Genomic DNA, 22,952 nt, shown 5'->3' on the forward strand with positions numbered 1-22,952 from the left:
GGATCCCGGTTGGGTACAAGTGGGAGTCTGTCTCTCTGTCTCCTTGCTTCTTGCTTCAACAAAATACAAAAAAAGAAAAGAATATTGTCTTAAAATTAGTAGTCTCACCACATGTCCAAGAATACCAAAGATTCAGAAATACACAGTTTACTGTGTTTAATCAGATTACCTCTCCAGAAAACCAGAAAGATCTTTCTAGTTAAAAAAAATTTTTTTTGTTGTGTAGTTTTTTTTTTAATAACACCAGTTCTTTGAAACAGCATTTACAACTTAATTTTATTTTTAGATTTTATTTATTCATTTTTTAGAGAGAGAGGAGAGAGAGAGACAGAAAGAGAGAAAGAGAGAAGGGAGGAGGAGGAGGAAACATTAACTCCCATATGTGCCTTGACCAGGCAAGCCCAGGGTTTCGAACCAGCGAGCTCGGTATTCCAGGTCCATGCTATCCACTGCGCCACCACAGGTCAGGCTGATCTTTCTAGGTTTTGAATTGAATTATTTTAAATTCAAAATTCAACTATTATTATTTTAAATGCTTCTTTTATTTTCCATCAGAAAGTTATTTTTATTTTATTTTTTTATAGTTTTTTTTTTTCCCCCCACAGAGACAGAGAGAGTCAGAGAGAGGGATAGACAGGGACAGACAGACAGGAACGGAGAGATGAGAAGCATCAATCATTAGTTTTTTGTTGCACGTTGCAACACCTTAATTGTTCATTGATTGCTTTCTCATCTGTGCCTTGACCACATGCCTTTGGCACGCGGGCCTTCAGCAGACTGAGTGACCCCTTGCTCAAGCTGGCGACCTTGGGGTCTCGAAACTGGGTTTTCCGCATCCCAATCTGATGCTCTATCCACTGCGCCACCATCCGGTCAGGCCAGAAAGTTATTTTTAAGTGTGTGGTTTTAAAAGACTACTGAGATCGAAGTGTAGCTAGAGGGGGATGTTAAAGAGGGCGCTCTAGAAGCCCGATGTCCCAGCAGGTTTCCCTGCCAAAGGTGGTTTCAGAGCTATCTCTGCTTTGAAGTGGAACCTCGGGCTTCCTAGAACAGGGACTCATCATTTTTACCGGTGATTTTGTTGGCCTTAAACAGATAGACAGCCAGGTATTTCTCCAGGAAAGTTGGTTCATTCGGGAACAAAAGAAATGGCAGTTAGGGACACACGATCTGATGATGAACCCGATGCCTGTCCAGACAAGCAGAGAGGGGCCGTTTACGTACTTGGGAGGGGCTGCTGTGCAGAAGAGTCCATTGGTGGAAGCGGAGCACGGTGACTCTTCATTTCTGAGCTGTGGCGGCCCCCCATTGGCTGAGCTGGTCCTTGGTCTGGAGGACGCTTCCTGTCGGGGTAGTAAAGTAGTCCCACTTCCTGCGGGAGTCATTGTGCGTCGAGGGACTGGAGCGAGACGGTTCTTGTTGGTGGCCTCCTGACTCCATTTACAATGAGGTCTCTGTTGATTAATTCTCCAACTTTATTCTCGGGGCCCTAGGTTCTTTGTTAAAGGTGGGGTGGTATCTACGTTTCCTGATAGATTTGGTACAGGACTTACAACCTGGTGGAGATCTGCCTCGGCGTTGGATCTTGCCCTTTGGCCAGGCCTGCGGTGCTCCGTAGTCTTCAGAACGGCAGAATCTTCCCGGGCAGGTGGGTAGGTGACTCGTTTTTCCTTGGCCTCATTCCTCATCTCTCTGCCTCCCGCAGGCTCGGGGACCAGTTCTATAAGGAGGCCATCGAGCACTGCCGGAGTTACAACTCGCGGCTATGTGCCGAGCGCAGTGTGCGGCTGCCCTTCTTGGACTCGCAGACCGGGGTGGCCCAGAACAACTGCTACATCTGGATGGAGAAGAGGCACCGAGGCCCAGGTGAGCCGGGCCCCCCTGGGACAGGCGCATACGCAGGCTCCTGGCTGGGGTGGAGGGGACCAGACCCTGTCTGGGAGTCCCCGTGGCGCAGGTGGGGGTGGGGCAGGCTGTACAGCGGGCCTGGGTTTTTTCTAGAAAATCAACTACGTTTATAGTTCTTGGCTAGTATGGAGCATTGAAGCCACATTGCCAAGGGGGAAAGATGTTTAGCCCCCAAAATGGAAGACGGAGGACAACGATCTTCAGCTTTTTCTCTAGCGTGGTATTGTAGCCTAGTTCTAAGTTGGGAAACCAGTCTGAACTAGCGGGAGGTTTAGCTTTGTCATCAAACCTCTCCCTCAAGTTCCTCATCTGTAAACGGTGGATAGTAATAGCATCTACTTCAGGATTTTGTCAGGATTAAGTGCAGATACTCATTAGGAAGGCTTATAAGTTTAGTACATATTATAAGTGTGTGTCGAGAAACTTGTAATATGTGGCTATTGATATATTGTTACTATGACGCTAGTCTTATAGGCTCCAGAGAACGGAATAAAGACCAGTGGACGGAGATTAGCCATACAGTTTTCTGTCACTATATGGGTAAATTTTAAAATATTTTTATTGTGGTAAATCTCAGATCTAGGAAAAAGCAGAGAGACTAGGAAAATGAATCTCCATTTATTTATCACCTAGTCTCAACTGTGAGGAACTTAGGGCTAATCTTGTTTCATTTACAGTTACCTCCCACATTCCTCCTTGACCTCAGGTTATTTGGAAGCAAATCCATTTTTTTCCCCCTGTAAATGTTTCAGTATGTATCTCTAAATCATAACGACTTAAAAAAACAAACAAACCCACATCAACTATCAAAACTCAAAAGTTAAGGCCGACCAGGTGGTGTCACAGTGGATGGAGCACTGGACTGGGATGCGGAGGACCTAAGTTCTAGACCAGGGGTCAAGAACCTTTTTGGCTGAGAGAGCCATGAATGCCACGTTTTAAAATGTAATTCCGTGAGAGCCATACAACGACCCGTGTACATTACGCACTATCCAATAAAAATTTGGTGTTGTCCCGGAGGACAGCTGTGATTGACTCCAGCCACTTGGAACCATGAAGTTGAGCGGTAGGAAACGAATGGATTGTAATACATGAGAATGTTTTATATTTTTAACATTATAATTTTTTTTATTAAAGATTTGTCTGCGAGCCAGATGCAGCCATCAAAAGAGCCACAGGTTCCCGACCCCTGTTCTATACCCTGAGGTTCCCGGGCTTGAGCACGGATTTGCCTGGATTGGGGAGGGTGGGGGCTTGCAGGCTTGGGCATGGGATCATAGACATGACCCTATGGTTGAAGGTCGCTGTCTTGAGCAAGGGGTCACTCGCTCTGCTGTAGCACCCTGGTCAAGGCACACATGAGAAAGCAATCAGTGAACAACCAAGGAGCTGCAACAAAGGATTGAGGCTTCTCATCTCTCTCCCTTCCTGTCTGTCCCTCTCTCTCTCTGTCACCAATAAATAAATAAATAAATAAATAATGAAAATAAAAAAGCTCAGAGTTAACATTAATAATACCATCAAATATTTTGGTCAACATCCCTCCCCCCCATAGTTTAAATCAAGATCCAAATGGGATGCCTGCAATTGGCTGATGTGTCTCTTTAATAAAATCTGTAGATCCCCCTCCTTCTCACGCCCATACTACCTGTGGAAGAAGCTTTGTTGTTGGGACTTTGGGATTTTCCAGAGACTGGATTTTCTGATTGCACCCCCATGGTGTTATTCCTGTGAATTGGTAGGTCTAGAGACTTGCCCAGATTTAGGTTAATTTTTTTTTTTTTTTTAAAATAGAGATTGAGAGAGACAGGGAGAGAAAGATGAGAAGAATCAAGTTGTAGTTGTGGCACTTTAGTTCATTGATTGCTTCTCATGTGTGCCTTGACTTTGGGGGCTCTAGTCAGGCCAGTGACTCCTCGCTCAAGCCATTGCCTTTGGCTAGTTAGCATTCAAACTGGTGAGTCTTCACTCAAGCCAGGAGGAGCCCAGGCTTTTGAACCTGGGACCTCAAAGTCCCAGGTCGACGCTCTATCCACTGTGCCACCACCTGGTCAGGTGATTTAGGTTCAATTTTTCAAAATTTTTATTGATTTTTAGCAAGAGGAAGGAAGGGGCAGAGAGGGAGAGAGACAGACAGAGACAGAGAGACATGAACACTAATCTCCTGCATATGTCCTGATTGGGGATTGAATCAACCTCTGCGCCTCAAGACAATACTCCAACCAACTGAGCCATCTAGCCAGAGCTAGATTAAATTGTTTAGGCAGAACAATTTCCTAAGTGGTGATGTGTATTTTCATTAGGAGACTTGTTATAACTCTTTTTTCTGATATTAGCGTCCTTGATAATTACCTGGATTCTTTTTTTTTTTTTTTTTTTTTTTACAGAGACAGAGAGAGAGGGATATACAGGGGCAGACAGACAGGAACAGAGATGAGAAGCATCGATCATTAGTTTTTCTTTGCATGTTGCAACACCTTAGTTGTTCATTGCTTTCTCGTATGTGACTTGACCGCGGGCCTTCAGCAGACCGAGTAACCCCTTGCTCGAGCCAGCGACCTTGGGTCGAAGCTGGTTAGCTTTTGCTCAAACCAGATGAGCCCACCCTCAATCTGGTAACCTCAGGGTCTCGAACCTGGGTCCTCTGCATCCCGGTCTGACGCTCTATCCACTGCGCCACTGCCTGGTCAGGCAATTAATTACCTAGATTCTTTATTCCATTAAGGGTCACAAAAAAGATGACATTTGATTTGAGGCTCTCATTATTTCTTCATTTATTAGTTATACAACTTACATAAAGAGAAAATCTCATTAAAATTTTGGTTAGCCTGACCAGGCGGTGGTGCAGTGGATAGAGTGTTGGACTGGGATGCCGAGGACCCAGGTTTGAGACCCCGGGGTAGTCAGCTTGAGCGTGGGCTCATCTGGTTTGAGCAAAAGCTCACCAGCTTCGACCCAAGGTCGCTGGCTCGAGCAAGGGGTTACTCGGTCTGCTGAAGACTCGCAGTCGAGGCACATATGAGAAAGCAATCAATGAACAACTAAGGTGTTGCAATGCGCAACGAAAAACTAATGATTGATGCTTCTCAACTCTCTCCGTTCCTGTCTGTCTGTCCCTCTCTCTGACTCTATCTCTGTCTCTGTAAAAAAAAAAAAAAAAAATTTTGGTTATTGTGAGGTACAGTTCACATGAAAGGCAGGATAAATACTTTTCCCCTTTTATTTACCAGTTCTTAAAATAATGAGTTGGTATCCTAGTATTCTTCAAAGGTGATCAGTAAGGCTATTTTTGTTTCTTGAGTACTGTTGTGAATTCACAGGTTTTAAACATTGGATGCATTTTTTTTTTTTTACAGGGACAGAGTCAGAGCGAGGGATAGATAGGGACAGACAGACAGGAACGGAGAGAGATGAGAAGCATCAATCATCAGTTTTTCGTCACGACACCTTAGTTGTTCATTGATTGCTCTCATATGTGCCTTGGCCATAGGGCTACAGCAGACCGAGTAACCCCTTGCTCGAGCCAGCGACCTTGGGTCCAAGCTGGTGAGTTTTGCTCAAACCAGATGAGCCTGCGCTCACTCGGAATCTCAGTCAGATGCTCTATCCACTGCGCCACCGCCTGGTCAGGCCATATTGCGTGCATTTTAATGCATTTTTAATCCTTTGCAGCTATTATTCTTTTTTTTTTTTTTTTTTAATTTTTTTTTAAGTTAGATTTCTTACATCTTTTTTTTTAAAGACTTTATTTATTCATTTCAGAGAGGAGAGAGAGAGAGAGAGAAAGAAGGGAGGAGCAGGAAGCATCAACTCCATATGTGCCTTGACCAGGCAAGCCCAGGGTTCCGAACCAGCAACCTCAGCGTTCCAGGTTAATGCTTTATCCACTGCGCCACCACAGGTCGGGCGCAGCTATTATTCTGATTGCTTAAATTGTCCCAGCTTTGGCCTGGAGATATTTTGGCAAGTGTTGGTGCTGTGAAACAACTCCAGTAATTTCTGATAGCTTCTTTGCTATTCTACCAAATATTTCAGGCCCATCTTATGTTCTTACTGTTGCAGACCAGCAGTCAGCAGTACCTCTAAGAAACCCTGTTTCCTTTCTGTAGGAATTACTGTTCAGAGATGAGAAGCCGGTGGTGTCATTGATCCGGGTTGGTCATTGTTTCTAGGACTTTTCAGTGAGCAGAGCTAAGAAATAGAATTTGTCTTACTTTTTAAAGAGAAAATACAGTGTAAAATTATACTGATAGTTCTCATTTAATTCAGTTTTACACCGTTTTTCCTTTCTGTATCTTCTTTCTCTTACACTAAAAGAATCCTGGCTCTTAATGATGCAAACATAACTAGTTTGTTTTATCCCATTATTTACATACCTCAGTATCAGTATAAAATGAGACTACCAACAAGATTACTGAAAATTGTTTAAGAATTTTTTCTTTCTTTTTTTTGATTTTTATTTATTTTTTTAAAGAATTAAAAAAAATTTTTTTTTAGTTTTTTAAAAATTTTTTATTAATTTTTAGAGAGGAGAGAGAGAGAGAGAGAGAGAGAGAGAAGGGGGAAGGAGGAGCCGGAAGCATCAACTCCCATATGTGCCTTGACCAAGCAAGCTCAGGGTTTTGAACCGGCGACCTCAGCGTTCCAGGACGACGCTTTATCCACTGTGCCACCACAGGCCAGGCTGATTTTTTTTCTTCTTTCTATTATTAGGGTATTTCCTGTTAAGACTATAGAGTCAAGCCTGACAAGGTGGTGGCGCAGTGGATAGAACATCCATCTGGGACACTGAAGAACCAGATTAGAAACACTGAAGTTGCCAGCTTGAATGTGCGTTCATCTGGCCTGGGCATGGGCTCACCAGCTTGAGTGCAGGGTCACTGGCTTGAGTGTGGGATTATAGACACGACCCCATGGTTGCTGTCTTGAGCCCAGGGTTGCTGACTTGAACAAGGGGTCACTCACTCAGCTGGGAGCCCCCGGTTGAGGCACATATGACAAGCAATCAATGAACAACTAAAATGCCACCACTGTGATTGATTATGATTGATGCTTTACATCTCTACCTTGTCTGTCTCTCACTAAAAAAAAGATGAGAGTAACCCCTTGCTCAAGCCAGCGACCTTGGGTCCAAGCTGTTGAGCTTTGCTCAAACCAGATGAGCCCGTGCTCAGGCTGGTGACCTCGGGGTCTCGAACCTGGGACTTCTGCATCCCAGTCCGATGCTCTATCCACAGCGCCACCACCTGGTCAGGCAAGCCCATGGTTTTGAACCTGCGATATCAGCATTCCAGGTCAAGCTTCATTCATTGTGATACCGGAGACCAGGCAATATAACACGTACTTTATTCTTAAACAATTTGATAGATTTCAGAAAGAGAGGAAGGGAGAGAGGGAGAGAAAGAGAGAGACATAAATTTGTTGCTCCACCTATTCATGCATTCACTGGTTCATCATAGTATGCACCCTTGACTGGGGATTGAACCTGCAAGCTTAATGCTTTGGGATAATGCGCTAATCAAGTGAGCTAACTGGCCAGGGCATTAATTGTGATTTTGCTGTATCTAAGAAATTTTGCCTAACCCAAGTCAAGGCCCGCCCCCCCCCCTCCCCCCAGAAGTTTTATAATTCAGGTTTTATATTTTTGGTCTATGATGCATTTTGGATTGTTTTTAACATGGTAAAAAGGTGTGGATTAAAGTTTGTTATTTTTTGCAGATAGATATCCAATCATTCCAGCATAATTTGTGGTAAAGACTAGGCTTATTTTACTGAATTGCCATTTTACTTTTTTCAAAAATTAGATGTCCACATGTATGTGGATCTATTTCTGGACTGTCTCAATTTTAGTTTTATAATGTATCTTGAAATCAGATAGTGTTAGCTCTCCAAATCTGTACTGGTTTTTCCAAGATATTTTGAGATACTTCCACGTGAATTTTACAATCATTTTGTACAAAAAAATCTGGAACTTTGATTGGAATTGTATTTTTTATTGCTATAAATGTTCTGAAGTTTTGTTTTGGGACAGTCAACTTACTTAGAAAGTGTTTGATACTTTGTCTTGCTTTTAAGACCTAGTAATCTGTTAATCTTGAGGTTTTTGCAACTTGCTGCTGGGCAGAGAGTGTTCCCTGCTCCTGTGCACTCCAAGCACTGTTACCTCTATTCTTACCAGCTGGTTCTCCCTCAGAATTGGGCAGCTTCCTTGCAAGCCTCTGTGGAAATCGACGGCTCTTTCTCAGTGCAGCTGCTGGCGTCCACCTGTGTTCTTTCTCCTTGTGTTACTATCTGAAATCTCTCTTAAGGCGGGAAGCTGGGCAGTCATAGGGTCCCTCTTTGTTTCCAGTGTCTCAGGGATATTGTCGTTCATTGCTTATGTCCAGTGTCTTGAAAACTTTTGTTCAACTTTTTCCCTTTCTCTACGGTATCAGGTGGAAGGGCAGATATAGTCCTTGATACTACTTCATCTTAGCCAGAAGTAGATGTATCTTTTTTATTTTAATATAATTTTACTTTATAATCATACAAAATATTTACATGGTTCTAAATGAAGTGTATAACTCATAGTATACTCAGAGAAAGTCAGTTTCTCTCCTTTTGTCTTTTGTTCCCTCTTTAGGGAACTTTCTCTTTTTCTGGTCACTGTGTGTTCTTTGTAAGTAACTTTTTATTTTTGGAGTGAGAAGCATCAACTTGTAGTTGCTTTATTTCAGTTGTTTATTGATTGCTTCTCATGTGCTTTGATGGGGCGCTCAAGCAGAGCTGGTGACCCATTGCTCAGGCGAGCGACCTTTGGGCTCAAGCCAGCGACCTTGTAATCATGTCAGTGATTCTGTGGTAAAGCCTCTGAGCATGTGTTCAAGCTGGGGACTTTGGGGTTTCAGACCTGGGACTTCAGTGTCCCAGCTTTACGCTGTATCCCTTGCGCTACCATAAGTCAGGCAGTAATGTTTTATATTTTTAACTTTTGGGTTATCTTTACATTAAAAAACTACGCAGCCTGACCTGTGGTGGTTCAGTGGATAAGGCGTCAATCTGGATCGCTGAGGTTGCTAGTTTGAGACCCCTGGTTTACCTGATCAAGGCACATACGAGAAGCAACTGCGAGTTGGTGCTTCCCATTCCTTCTTCTCCCTGCCTTTCTTTCTTTCTCTAAAATTAATTAAAATAACTGCAAAATACAGTACAATATATTTATGTGTGTGTATGTATGTATGTATGTATGTATATGTGTGTGAGTATCCACATTTGTTAAATGACAGTATATTATGCACACTATTATTTTTTTTAAAGCTTAGTTTTTTGTTTTTTTTTTTTAATTTATTCATTTTAGAGAGGAGAGGGAGAGAGAGAGAGAGATAGAGAGGAGAGACAGACAGAGAGAAGGGGGGGAAGAGCTGGAAGCATCAACTCCCATATGTGCCTTGACCAGGCAAGCCCAGGGTTTCGAACCGGCGACCTCAGCATTTCCAGGTCGACGCCTTATCTGCTGCACCACCACAGGTCAGGCCTGCACACTAGTATTTAGTTTGATTTTTTCACTTAAGAATATATTCCACTGTGGCCTGACCAGGCGTTGGTACAGTGGCTAGAGTGTTAGGCTGGGACACAGAGGACCCAGGTTCGAAACCTTGAGGTAGCAGGCTTGCGCGTGGACTCACCTGGCTTGAGCATGAGCTCACCAACTTGAGCACAGGGTCGCTGGCTTGAGCCTAAAGGTTGCTGGCTTGAGGCCCAAGATCATTGGCTTGAGCAAGGAATCACTCATTCTGCTGGGATCCCCCTCCCTCTCCTATGGTCAAGGCACATATGAGAAAGCAATCAGTGAACAACTAAGGTGCCGCAACAAAGAATTGATGCTTATCTCTCTCCCTTCATGCCTATCTGCCCCTATCTGTCCCTCTCAGAAAAAAAAAAAGTATAGATATTCCATTGCAGTGTATACTTCCCTCTCTCTCCCCGCACCCTTGTTCTTTTTCTCATTTCTCAAGAGCTTTATAATAATCCATTGTGCGGATATACCATTGTTTATTCCAGGGGTCGGCAAACTCATTAGTCAACAGAGCCAAATATCAACAGTACAATGATTGAAATTTCTTTTGAGAACCAAATTTTTAAAACAAACTATATAGGTATGTACATTCCTTATCGAGGTAGCGCCCGCACGTGGTATTTTGTGGAAGAGTCCCATTCAAGGGACCAAAGAGCCGCATGCGGCTTGCGAGCTGCGGTTTCCCGACCACTAGTTTATTCAACCAGGTCTCCAAAGATGGGCATTGGATTGTTTCTAGTCTTTTTCTGTTGTATAAAACATTACAGTGAATACACATTTTTGTATTTTTACATGCGAATCTGTGATATAGATGACTAGAAATGTAATTGCTGGGTCCAAGGACAAATGCATAGTTCATATGCTCAATTCTTCTTCATAGGGTTGTGTCATTTTGCATTTTTACCAGTGGTAGATGAGATAGGTCAGCATGCTCCTAACAGAAGAATATTTTACGAGTGCTGTAGAATGATTCATGGAAGGGTGAAAACTAGAATTTTTGAAACAGGCTGGAATAGAGGCTCTGTTTGGGATATTGGAGAGGCAATTTTTGTATCTGGTTAAAACTTCTAAACTCTGTCCTTACACTATAAACCTAATATTCTTAAAAAAAAGTTCTCTCCGAGAGGTAAAGGGATTTAAGGAAAAAGAAAACACAAAACAAAACCAAACCCCCAAGTCCCCCGAAACCTAATAGATAGAGGTTTGTCTGACATTATGATAATTACCAGGGGGAAAGGGGTTGGGAAAGGTAAGAAAGGTTAAAGGGGATAAATGGTGACGGAAGGAGACGTGACTGGGGTGGTGAACACCCAGTGCAATATGCAGATGCTGTGTTACAGAATTGTATGCCTGAAACCTATATAATTTTATTAACATGTCACCCCAATAAATTCAGTAAAAAAGGACAATTCTCCAAGTGAATTTAGAAATTGTGCCCTGGTGGCTAATTTGATTCCCTACATATTTAGACGTCTTACTGTAGTGCTTTTACATCACCAGGATGCGTTTTTCCTGGTTTTAGTTGGTGATGCGGTAGGAAGGGAAAAAGAAATTCTACAAGAAGTGGTTTGATAGGTGGGTAGACTGGGTGTTCTTTTCCTTACGACTCAGGGATGGGGAGCTGCTGTACAGAGGGTGGGTCTCTGGGTTTCAGGCCTGCTGTGTGTGAACCAGCAATGGGGGGCTCGGTAGGGACTTAGAGGAGATAGTGGAGAGGTTCTGCGTGTGGGCTGTGTACGAGGCTACCTGCCCTTTATGGGCTGTGTGGCCCTGGGCCAGTTATTTAACAATCTCTGTTAGCCTTACTGTCCTCATTCTCTAAATGTCTTGTAGGGTTTCTGTCATGAGATAGCAGTGAGTTTGGGGTGCTAGCATATGATAGAGGAAGAGCTCAGTAAATGTTTGCTATTGTTACTGTGTCAGCTTTTGAGGGTGGTGGGGCCAGTGCGGGGCTTGGGAACTCCTGGGCTAGAAGAGAGGCAGGCAGCATTTTGGATTTGAGGTCTACCTTGCCAGCGCAGTCTTGGCACGTTGGACATGAGCTGAATCTTAGAGAGAGGGGAACTCGGAGAAGAATAGGATAGGAGCTAGGAGGGGACTGTTGGTGAGCCAGACTGGCAGCCATGCTGAGAGCTGGGGCGTGGCACCAAGTGCCCAGGGCTCTAGACCAGGGGTCCCCAAACTACAGCCCGTGGGCTGCATGCGGCCCCCTGAGGCCATTTATCCGGCCCCCGTCGCACTTCCGGAAGGGGCACTTCTTTCATTGGTGGTCAGTGAGAGGAGCATAGGATGCACCCGCATCTTGTGCTCCTGGAGTACTGTATGTGGCGGTGCTGCAAAGCGTGGCGTCGCTCACGTACAGAACTACTTCCAGTGATGCGGGATGCCGTGTCACGGCTCCTGAAGTGCGTCACATCACTTGTTACTGCTAGCAGTGACAAATATGGAACCGGACATTGACCATCTCATTAGCCAAAAGCAGGCCCATAGTTCCCATTGAAATACTGGTCAGTTTGTTGATATAAAAATTTACCTGTTCTTTATTTTAAATATTGTATTTGTACCTGTTCTGTTTTTTTATTTTAAAATAAGATATGTGCAGTGTGCATAGGGATTTGTTCATAGTTTTTTTTATAGTCCGGCCCTCCAACGGTCTGAGGGACAGTGAACTGACCCCCTGTGTAAAAAGTTTGGGGACCCCTGCTCTAGACTGTCATAGAGGAGAAAAGGCACCATTGGCCTTGGATGGTTCCAGAGTGCTTCACTGAAGAGGTAGCCCAAGTAGTCAGGGTAGCTCTTTTTTTTTATTATTTTTATTTTTTTAAATTACTATTTTTTTACAGAGACAGAGAGAGTCAGAGAGAGTGATAGATAGGGACAGACAGACAAGAACGGAGAGAGATGAGAAGCATCAATTATCAGTTTTTCATTGCGACACCTTAGTTGTTCATTGATTGCTTTCTCATATGTGCCTTGACCGCGGGCCTTCAGCAGACCGAGTAACCCCTTGCTGGAGTCAGCAACCTTGAGTTCAAGCTGGTGGGCTTTTCCTCAAACCAGATGAGCCCGCACTCAAGCTGGCAACCTCGGGGTCTCGAACCCGGGTCCTCTGCATCCCAGTCTGACGCTCTTTCCACTGTGCCACCGCCTGGTCAGGCCAGGGCAGCTCTTAAATACACGAAGAGAAGGGAAGAGGGCAGAGCACCCAGAAATGACATGGCTCTGCAAGCTTGTTTCCCACTCCTCAGGCCCTGCCTAGGGGCTTGTTACTCATGCTTCCAGCTCTGTAGAGTTGGACCAAGTGCGCTTTTTAAAAAAAAAAATTTATTTATTCATTTTAGAGAGGAGAGGGAGAGACAGAGAGAGAGAGAGAGAGAGAGAGAGAGAGACGAGGGGAGGAGCTGGAAGCATCAACTCCCATATGTGCCTTGACCAGGCAAGCCCAGGGTTTCGAACCGGCAACCTCAGCATTTCCAGGTGGACGCTTTATCCACTGCGCCACCACAGGTCAGGCGAAGTGCGCATTTTTAACCACAAAACATTAAAGTTTTGTACCCTGGGAATTACAGGTTGGACCCTGGGAATATAAATATGAGTGAGATTTTATTCTACTTATGTGGGAGTTTTTCAAACTACAGCTGGTGAGTCTCTGATACTGTGGTTCAGTAAGGTTGGGCTGGGGCCTGGGCATCTGCCCTTTGCAGTAACCATGATGCAGTTCTGGTGCGCGACCTTGGTGAGGAACTCCTGGCTCACGAGCAGGTGTAAGCGTACCTCTTTCCTCCAACTCCTGTTTCCCTCTGGTTCCTTAGCCTCTCGTGGCTCTCTTTCATACCCAAGTGGGTGGATGTGTTGGATGCTTGGGATGCAGGTGACACTTGTCCACTTTTGGGATAGAAGGTGAACAAGTTGACCTAAGTTATATAAGAAGGTAGATTTTTGCTTCAAAAGAAGGATAGGGCAAAACTGTCATAATGAGAACTGGCCAACAGCAGTAAGTCTCCTGTGAAGTAAATAGTTTTCCATTACAAGGAGGGTTTACTGGCTGTTGGGGATTCACCTCGCAGAGATGCTGCATGGAGAGCCCTTCCCTGGGTGGGCTTGAACTGTCACCGCTCAGCTCTAGTTGGGGAAAGAGGGAGCTGTCAGTTTATCTTTTCAAATTCTGTTCCTGTCCCAGATCATCCTTGCTTCCCTATCCCATTTCATGTTCTGAAATCTCAGTAGCTCATGCTGTGTCTTTCAGAGATGCTTATGACACTAAATATCCACCTGCTGAAGTTGGGAAGCTGGTAGCAAGTAATTTATGTGTAGTCTGCTAATGATATAGGCATCAAGTCCTAGTCCTGAATTTTTCTATGGAGCTGATCACTCCCCCGTCCACCCCAGCTAGTGTGTGCATTCCTGTGTTGTGAGATGCCTCTGCTTGTAAATGAGTGTGTGCTGTAACGAGTCGCACAATGGAGGGATAGCTGCGGCTTTGGTTCCTAGGGAAGACTGATGCCCTCTAGTCTCCCTTCCCCCTGTTGCCCTCCTCCCCCTTAATATCCCCAGCGGCAGCTCTGACTCCACCTCCTCCCTCGTCCCTCCTTCCCTCGCTCCCTCCTGCATCTACCACACACATGGGCTGTGAATTATGTGCCTCCTGTTCTAATGAGATAAACAACATAACTCTCATGGGCTCTGTTCGTCCCTTTATAAGTGGAACTCCAGGACCGAGTGCGTTGGCTCAGTAAAGGCACCCTGGTGCCTGTCAGCTAGGGAGGAGGGCAAGGAAGGGGCACAGGGGCTGCCAGAGAGTTCTCGGGGCCACTTGCTTGTTCATATTAGGTGGAGTGAGAGGACCTCAAAGGGAGGCCTGTTTCCATTCTCGTGGCTTAAGAAGCAAAGAGCAACGTGGACCTGCGGGTGGGGGGCCTTGTCATGTCACGTGGGCTGAGACTCCAGACTCGTCTAAGTCAGTTAAGTCATAACATTACTAACTGATATTTGTACAAGGCTTCATGTTTATAAAGAGCTTCTTCTTGAATATAAGCTAATCCCCATGACAGTCCTTATATGGTTGGTTTTATTAACACCCTCCTCTTAACAGGTGAGGAGACAGTTTCCGGAAAGTGTGATATTTCTCAGGGTGACAGGGAATGGTGGTGTGGGGACTCTGTGCTCTTCCTGTGTACCATGGAGCTTCTCTAGTCCATCAGGGAGTGTGAATAATGAAATAGAAGCGTCCCCTCTCCTGGACAGGCTGACTACTTACTAAACTTGACTCTCCCAGGAGAGTAGGCCTGCAGCTACAAGTTGAGAGGCTCGGGCGCTGCTTTGTGCTACTGACCAATAAAGTGAAGTGACTACATTTCCAGGGCATAGGACCTAGAAAACGCTGACAATTTTGACTTTTGTCCCTTAGACCTTTTAGAGCAGTGGTCCCCAACCCCCGGGCCATGGACCGGTACCGGTCCATGGGCCATTTGGTACCGGTCCGCAGAGAAAGAATACATAACTTACATTATTTCTGTTTTATTTATATTTAAGTCTGAACAATGTTTTATTTTTTAAAAATGACCAGATTCCCTCTGTTATATCCGTCTAAGATTCACTCTTTTTTTTACAGAGACAGAGAGTGAGTCAGAGAGGGATAGACAGGGACAGACAGACAGGAACGGAGAGAGATGAGAAGCATCAATCATTAGTTTTTCATTGCACGTTGCAACACCTTAGTTGTTCATTGATTGCTTTCTCATATGTGCCTTGACCGAGGGCCTTCAGCAGACCAAGTAACCCCTTGTTGGACCCGGCGACCTTGGGTTCAAGCTGGTAGGCTTTTGCTCAAACCAGATGAGCCCGCGCTCAAGCTGGCGACCTGAGGGTCTCGAACCTGGGTCCTCTGCATCCCAGTCCGACGCTCTATCCACTGCGCCACCGCCTGGTCAGGCCTAAGACTCACTCTTGACGCTTGTCTCGTAAGTTCAACAATTATATTTAAAAATACCACAAGTTTTACGCCGGTCGCATAATTTTGTTTTGTGCATTTATCCGTCCCACCCTAAAGGCCGGTCTGTGAAAATATTTTCTGACATTAAACCTGTCCATGGCCCAAAAAAGGTTGGGGACCACTGTTTTAGAGTATTGGTCTGGACCAGTTCCTTCTCACTCGTCTGATTTTTTGGTCAGGTAGGAAATAGCATGAAGCAGTCTGTGGGTCAAGAAGGAGCCTAGTGAAACCTTTCTGATTATGTTAACCAGAAGCACCTCAATAAATAAAATTTAAAAAAATAAATTTTTTTAAAAAAGAAAAAGCCTAAGGTACAGAGCCTGCTATGCTGGGGTGGGTCTGGGCTCAATTCTGCAACCCCTTTCCAGGGTCCCTTTAGGATGATTTGGATGTAGGTTGATGAGTCTCTTGGAGTCAGGGACAGCAAGGACAATGGTCATGCACTTCCTGCTTTTCTGAGTCTGGTTCATTTCTTGTTGAATGTGTTTGAGAGTATTTCTTTTTTTCATTTTTCTGAAGCTGGAAACAGGGAGAGACAGTCAGACAGACTCCCGCATGCGCCCGACCAGGATCCACCCGGCACGCCCACCAGGGGCGGTGCTCTGCCCCCCAGGGGGTGATGCTCTGCCCATCCTGGGCGTCGCCATATTGTGACCAGAGCCACTCTAGCGCCTGAGGCAGAGGCCACAGAGCCATCCCCAGCGCCCGGGCCATCTTTGCTCCAATGGAGCCTCGGCTGCGGGAGGGGAAGAGAGAGACAGAGAGGAAAGCGCGGCGGAGGGGTGGAGAAGCAAATGGGCGCTTCTCCTATGTTCCCTGGCCGGGAATCGAACCCGGGTCCTCCGCACGCTAGGCCGACGCTCTACCGCTGAGCCAACCGGCCAGGGCGAGAGTATTTCTTGAAGTAATGGCCAGACACTGGGCAAAGCATTGGGGATACTTGAAATGAACATGGTTCCTTCTGTCCTAGATCATATGAACCCAGTAGAGAAGACAGTCTAGTAAGCAGGCACTTCATGACAGCACCTTGGGGGCAACACAGGGAATCCTGAGATCCTACAGGGAGGGCAAATAAACTAGTCTTGGTACATCAGAGAGAACATCCAGGCAGCAACTGGATGGTGCTTAGACATCCAGAGGTTCTTGTTAAGACATTGGAATGATCTGTAAGATTCTTAAAAAAGTAATTACCCATTTCTTTCACCCACCTACATTTGGTTAGGTAAGTCTGGTGTGAATTTTGGGAATTGGTGTTATTAAGAAGTTCCTCTTTTTTTTGTGACAGACAGAGAGGGAGAGATAGAGACAGACAGAAGAGAGAGATGAGAAGCATCAATTCTTTGTTGCGGCACCTTAGTAGTTCATTGATTGCTTTCTCATATGTGCCTTGACCCAAAGGAGGGGGAGGGGGACTCCAGTAGAATGAGTGACCCCTTGCTCAAGCTGGTGAGCCCATGCTCAAGCCTGCTAACTCGGGGTTTCGAACCTGAGTCCTCTGCGCCCCAGCCTGACACTCTAGCCTCTATGCCACCGCCTGGTTAGGCTATAAAGAAGTTCTTAGGGTGATTTTTGCTTTTAGCCTATATTAAGAACTTTTGATTGAAGATGAGTAGGGATTGGTGGGACTGGCTCTGAGACATGGAGTAGCAGGTCAGCTTGTGTACTTGGCATTCACTGGGATATACCAGCCCAAGAAGAGGTCAAAACCTTTGGAATGGACCCGGAATTAGTGTGCCCATTCAGGAATATAGACTCAGAGATGATGTGGTCCTGGGCTGAACCATATCAGGGACATTGATCTGAAAGAGAGACCAAAACTGGACCTGCATGGGAGGGAGAGCAGGCTCCCTTTACTTGATTAATTTAGTCTTTAGTAAATCAGCACAAGTCTGGTACCCAGAGCTCAGGGGGCTCAGCTTCAGGATCCTCCTGCTGTGCAGAAGCCCAGGAAGTTATCAACAAAATAAAGTTTTAAGTATTAGGATGACTCATACATGAAAAGCCCTTAGCTCAGTGGTTCTCAAAGTGTGCTCCCTAGAAGATTTCCAGGTGCGCCCTATGGTATTCCATAGAAATATGTGCCTGTTGGGGACCAAAAAACCAACAGGGTTTTTGGAGTTTAGATTTTTGGGGGACAGAGGTGTGGGGAATTGGCTGTAAACTGAGTCTTCCCGACCCCCCACCTCACTTGCCTGATTAGGTTGCAAAAGGCTGTTAAGCTGTGGTGCTGGATTTGTTTACACTACCCCCCATGTTCTCCAGAAAGACTGGAGGCAAGTTTCTTCTATCCTTTGTTTGGTGTAAAGTTAAGATGATATGTATTGTGTGGATTTTGGATTGATTAAACATAAGGAATTGTCTCCTGAAGCCTTTTGGATTTTCTGTAAAAGAATAATATGTGGCAATATCTAAAAAAGCTTTGAACATTTTACTACAATTTTCAACATCCTATTTATGTGAATTAGGATTTTCTACCTTCAACACAATTCAGAGTTAAAAGAGAGGCATTCTTCAATGTATTGACCAGGAAATGAGAGTTTGCCTTTCAAATATATGCCCAAACAGTGAAGAAATCTCTAGGACACATCAGGCTCATGTTTCTTATAAACACAAGAATGAAAAAACTTAACCATTTTGCGCCGGGACCTGTTGAATTTACTAAATCTTACTAAGAATGTATCTATATATATAAAAAAGATAACTTTTTTGTCTTTTTTTATTTTTTAACTCCTCTTTTTTACGAATCCTAAAAAGCATAACTCAAAAAATGTAACACAAAAATGTTTTTTAATGTCAGAATAAATTTGATTTTGTCGTATTTTTGTTTAATTACCATAAAAGCACGCTTGGACTTTATATTTTTTTGTTTAATATTTGACTTAACTATCATAACATATTTCTCAGAAATTTGCATATATTGTGCCTACAATTATTTGTAGGATTTTAAAATGCACCCCAACTTCAAAAAGTTTGAGAACCACTGCCTTAGCTCATAACACCAGAGATTTTTCTGGAACCTTGAGGCTCTGTCACCCTTAATGGTTTTTTAGACTAAAAAGAGGGGAAGTTTAGGGACTTCCAACTTGTTCACAGCTTTGCAACCTGTGGGAGCAACTTTGTGATTAAAAGAAAAACTTAGCTCACAAAGAACTTGATAATTTTGGTTTCTTTAGTGTTGGAATTGTTGCCTCTGATTTGGACCCAAACCAATAAATAGGTACCAATGTCTAGTAAAAATGAAAGATGCGTGAATGGGTATGTAGCAATAAAATTTATGGGTTTTTTTTCTGTAAAAGGCAAAAATTGAAGCCAGAGTCCCTCTTAACTTGTTGAGGGCCCTAAATGGCAGACCCATGGGAAGATAGTACTGGTTTTCTGAACCCCATGGTTCTAGGTTTCAGAAGTGACCCTCATGTGAGACTACCTGCCTCTAACGTTGTCATGTGCTGTATTCATCTACAGAAATGGAATTGTGACCCCAATTAAAGTAAAGCTGGAACATTCTCATTCATTAGTTCATTCAGCAAACCTTTAGTTTGATTGTTCTGTTAGGTCCAGTTCTGGGGATTCTGACGGACCAGACGGCGTCCCCGCGCCCGTCTTCATTCTAGCAGGTGGATCCGCTGGCGTGCTGGTTACTTTGGGCTATATCAGGTAGTCTTTTCAGTCAGCACATCACCTGGCCAGTCCTAAGCCCTTCTACCACTCCCTTCCGCCTCTACCTCCTGTGCTTTCACCTGAGAATAGACCATGGTGTTGTGTGGGCAGTCCATGTTCCTCCAAGGCCTCTGGCTGCCACACTGACACAGGAGCCACAAGAGTGTGGCCTGGGAGCAAGCAGGCTCCCCAGGGTTACCTGGCATGACAGATGATGCTGGTGTGCAGCTTCTAGATGAGACTCTTGTTGGAGGACAGTGCGCTGCCTGGGTCTAGTCACAGACTCCTGTCTGTTTCTTTCTCTCCAGGCAGGCAGGCAGGCAGGCAGTGAAATGCAGGTGAGCCGGCTGAGCAGGCCGATTCTCTGATGGAGGTACACAGGGCTCCCTTTGGCTTCAGCAAGCTACCAACAGCTAACTGGGTGGAAGAAGCCATTGGGTAGGAGGTCTGGCTCCTTGATCCTGTTTCCTTGTAATGATTTCTCTCTTTTCCTTTTTTCTCCTTTTTTTTTTTTTTTTTTTTGGATGTATGTGTGCATGCAAGAGAGACAGACGGGTGGAGTTGAGAAACATCAACTTGTAGTTGTGGCATTTTAGTTTATTGATTGCTTTCTCATACATGCCTTGATGGGGGGGGGGCTCCAGCTGAAACAATGACCCCTTGCTCAAGCCAGTGACCATGTCTGTCATCTCTTGCTTAAGTTGGTGACCTTGGGGTTTCAAACCTGTGTCTTCAGCATCACAGGTCGATGCTCTATCTATTGCGCCACTGCCTGGTCAGGCCTTGTAATGTTTTCCTAAGTGGGCTGTCCAGACATAGGCAAACTGCCTTCTGCTGGTCCACCTTGAAGGGAACCTGCTTGACCTGGACAGAGGGTAGTTGATGGGCAGTAGCTGAAGACTCACTGCTTTGGAAACACTTGTGGTGAGGTTGCATCAGAAAGATCCCTTTGTGGTCCATTAGTCAGGAAAAGAGAACTGGTTTGGGTAACAGTGGTGGCTCTTTTTAGCATGGGCATACTGAGACACCATGGTAGAGCAGACAGAGCAAAGGTCTTGGGGTCATGTCTGTCTCAGCTGTACCATCTACCAGCTGTGAGACCTTGACAAGTTACATCACCTCTCTGGGCTTCAGTTTCCTTACCCTATGAATAACAGGGTTAGACAGTGTGGTTTCCTAGGCCCCTTTCAGCCTGGAGCCTTTAACCTTTACACTGTCTCTTTCCACAGGCCTTGCCCCAGGTCAGCTGTACACATACCCTGCCCGCTGCTGGCGAAAGAAGAGACGATTGCACCCGCCTGAGGACCCGAAGCTGCGGCTGCTGGAGATAAAACCTGGTCAGTGCTGTCTAGAGCTTGGCCGGCCCCCAGTGGGAGAGGTGGGGAGCGCTGGGCTGGTCCAGGACAAGGTGGCTTTGCTCCCTTGTCTATAGCTCGCAGTTTTCCAGAAGAATGAACATGCTCACATAGTGTTCAGAGGTGTGCCTGTTCTCAAGTGTTAACACGTCCATGTGTCCACCAAAGCTTCTCACCCCTGGTGTGTCTTGTGACTTCCCCTTTTGTCTCCCTCATGCTACCTTGGGAGAAGAGCAAGCAGGCACGAGGTGGGAACAAGCCCAGGATGAATTACTTGCCCAATCGAGCAGAAGGAGCTGAGGCTCTTTGGGATGAGTAATACCTTCCTGTGGCTTTAAGTAAAGAAACATCATCCCAGGTTGTGTTTCTGAGAAGGCAAATGTGTTATGCACCGTATTGTGAATGAGCTTTTGTAGCATCTTACATAAAAGGGCCACACACTAGAAATAGAACCATCTTGGACATGGAAATGGAAGAGCTTGAGTTAAAAATTTGCCTACAGGTGGTGCTGATTGCTTTGTGGCCATGCAGAAGTAGTTGGTAGGTTTTCTTGACGACTGATCTTTATTACGCTTCTGACTAGATGGCCATCGTCAGACCCACAGCTGGGGTGCAGCAAGGCCAGGTGATTACCCGGGTCTTTAGCTGTAAGGGAATCTCTAGTTTTTGGTGGTGCAGGGCTGGAATGTGACTCAGGGTGCTGAGAACTGTGCTGTCAAGTAAGCAAAGGCAGAACGGACATGTTTCCTCCCACTGTCACCAAAGCATGCAGACCCTGCCTCACCCCTGCCTTTTCATACTGACACTTTAGGCTGTGTTTTCTCTGCAGAATCTCTACTTGAGTTCTTCTGAATGTTTTCATTCACACTTCTATGGTTAAACCTGCTTCGCCTGTTCATTTCAACCTAGGTATCACTTGTGTACAGGTTTTATTTATTAAGGGTGAGAGGGGGCTATATTCTTCAATGCACTTCATCCAAGCTCTCAAATTGCACAATTTACGGACCCTTGCAGACACTCAAGGGTAACGACTAAGGTTGTTCCAGTGCCCCCCACCTCTCAAGATTCAGGTATAGGAGAATCCTGGAGCGGCACAGTCCAATAGAAACGGAATGCCAGCCACAGCTGTCATTTTACACTTTCTGTTAGCCACATTGAAAAGAAAACGGAATGTGTACAATTTCAATAATAGAGTTATATAAAATATCATTTCAGCATGTAATTAATATAAACATTAGAAATGAGTTATTTCCCATTTTGTATTGTTTTTGGATTTCTGTGTATTTTGCACTTTCAGTACTTTTTGTTGTGGACTAGCCACCTACCAGTGCTCATTTGCCAGAGAGGATAGTGGTGCCCATTTTGGTCAGTGTGGTTCTAGAATTAACACTCCAAGTATGGTTTCGACCAGTGTAGGCATCACCTGGGAGTGTGGTAGAGATGTATAGGATCTTGGACCTCACCCCAGACCTGCTGAGTCAGCACCCGAATTTCATCAAATCCCCGGGACTGTGTGCCCAGAATGCACACTGCATTTGAGAACCTTTGGTCTGGAAGATGTGTAGGTGATGGGACCACAGTCGGTGTGGCATGACTGCACAGCATCTACATTTCTTTATTAAGCATAAACAATTGACGATATGAACAATTTAATTTAGAGGTTGGGGCCTCTTTCCTTTCTTGTTCCAGATTCCTTGGTCCTGGTGTCATGAAAGTGGCAAGGATGAGGAATCCCCTGGTTTAATCCTTATGAGGACTAATTTCATTCCACTCGTTTCATAGTTTTGTAGGAGGTGCCACAGTGAGAGGGTGAACAGTGATGCCGGGTTGGCTGTGTCGACTCTGAAGGGGAGGTTATTATTCAGGTGTCTGTCACTAGTTGGATGTGTCTCCATGTTGTAGTGTGTGAACCCTCTGGGGTCAGGAAAACCTGTATTTCCCCATTTGTCAGTAGACACAGTGGTATTTGGGATTTCTAGCTAGACTTGCAGGTTCATTATGCAGATTAAACAAGCAGTATATAATAATATTTGCCCTTTCAAACCCTTTTAAGTAAAACATTAAAAAAATTGTGTTAGTAGTGTCATGTGTTTTGACATCCTAAAATATGATATAGTGCAAAGTAAGACCCACTCTCCAAAGAAGCAGTCAGTGGCACCAGAGATTTTTCAAGAGATCGACTGTGCACACACCAGGAATTAGATCTATATGACCATCCAGCCTCTTTTTTCTTTTTGTTTTTAAATGAGGGGAGACAGTGAGACAGACTGCTGCATGTACTCCAACCGGGATCCACTTGGCAACCCCTGTCTGGGGATGATGCTTGAATCAGCTGAGCTATTTTTAGTGCCAGAGGCTGGTGCTGGGACTAATGAGGTATTCTCTATTGCTGGTGCAATACTCAAACCAGTTGAGCCATTGGTGGGAGGGAAATATGGAGAGATGGGGAAAGGGAAGAGAAGCAGACAGTCACTTCTTTTGTGTG

General features: G+C 44.9%; 1 protein-coding gene across 2 annotated transcripts in view; it reads left to right on the forward strand.

Moving 5' to 3' along the window:
• DPF3 (double PHD fingers 3) overlaps positions 1 to 22,952 on the forward strand; it is a 247,505-nt gene that overhangs the window by 90,189 nt on the left and 134,364 nt on the right. For both annotated transcript variants that reach the window (XM_066277060.1, XM_066277061.1), the window contains exons 2-3: positions 1,706 to 1,866; positions 20,342 to 20,449. In XM_066277060.1, coding sequence (XP_066133157.1) covers positions 1,706 to 1,866; positions 20,342 to 20,449 — 269 coding nt within the window. The remainder of the gene's footprint in view (positions 1 to 1,705; positions 1,867 to 20,341; positions 20,450 to 22,952) is intronic.

The sequence above is a fragment of the Saccopteryx bilineata genome, chromosome 4 (genome assembly GCF_036850765.1).
Source record: "Saccopteryx bilineata isolate mSacBil1 chromosome 4, mSacBil1_pri_phased_curated, whole genome shotgun sequence".
In the NCBI taxonomy this organism is placed as follows: Eukaryota; Metazoa; Chordata; class Mammalia; order Chiroptera; family Emballonuridae; genus Saccopteryx; species Saccopteryx bilineata.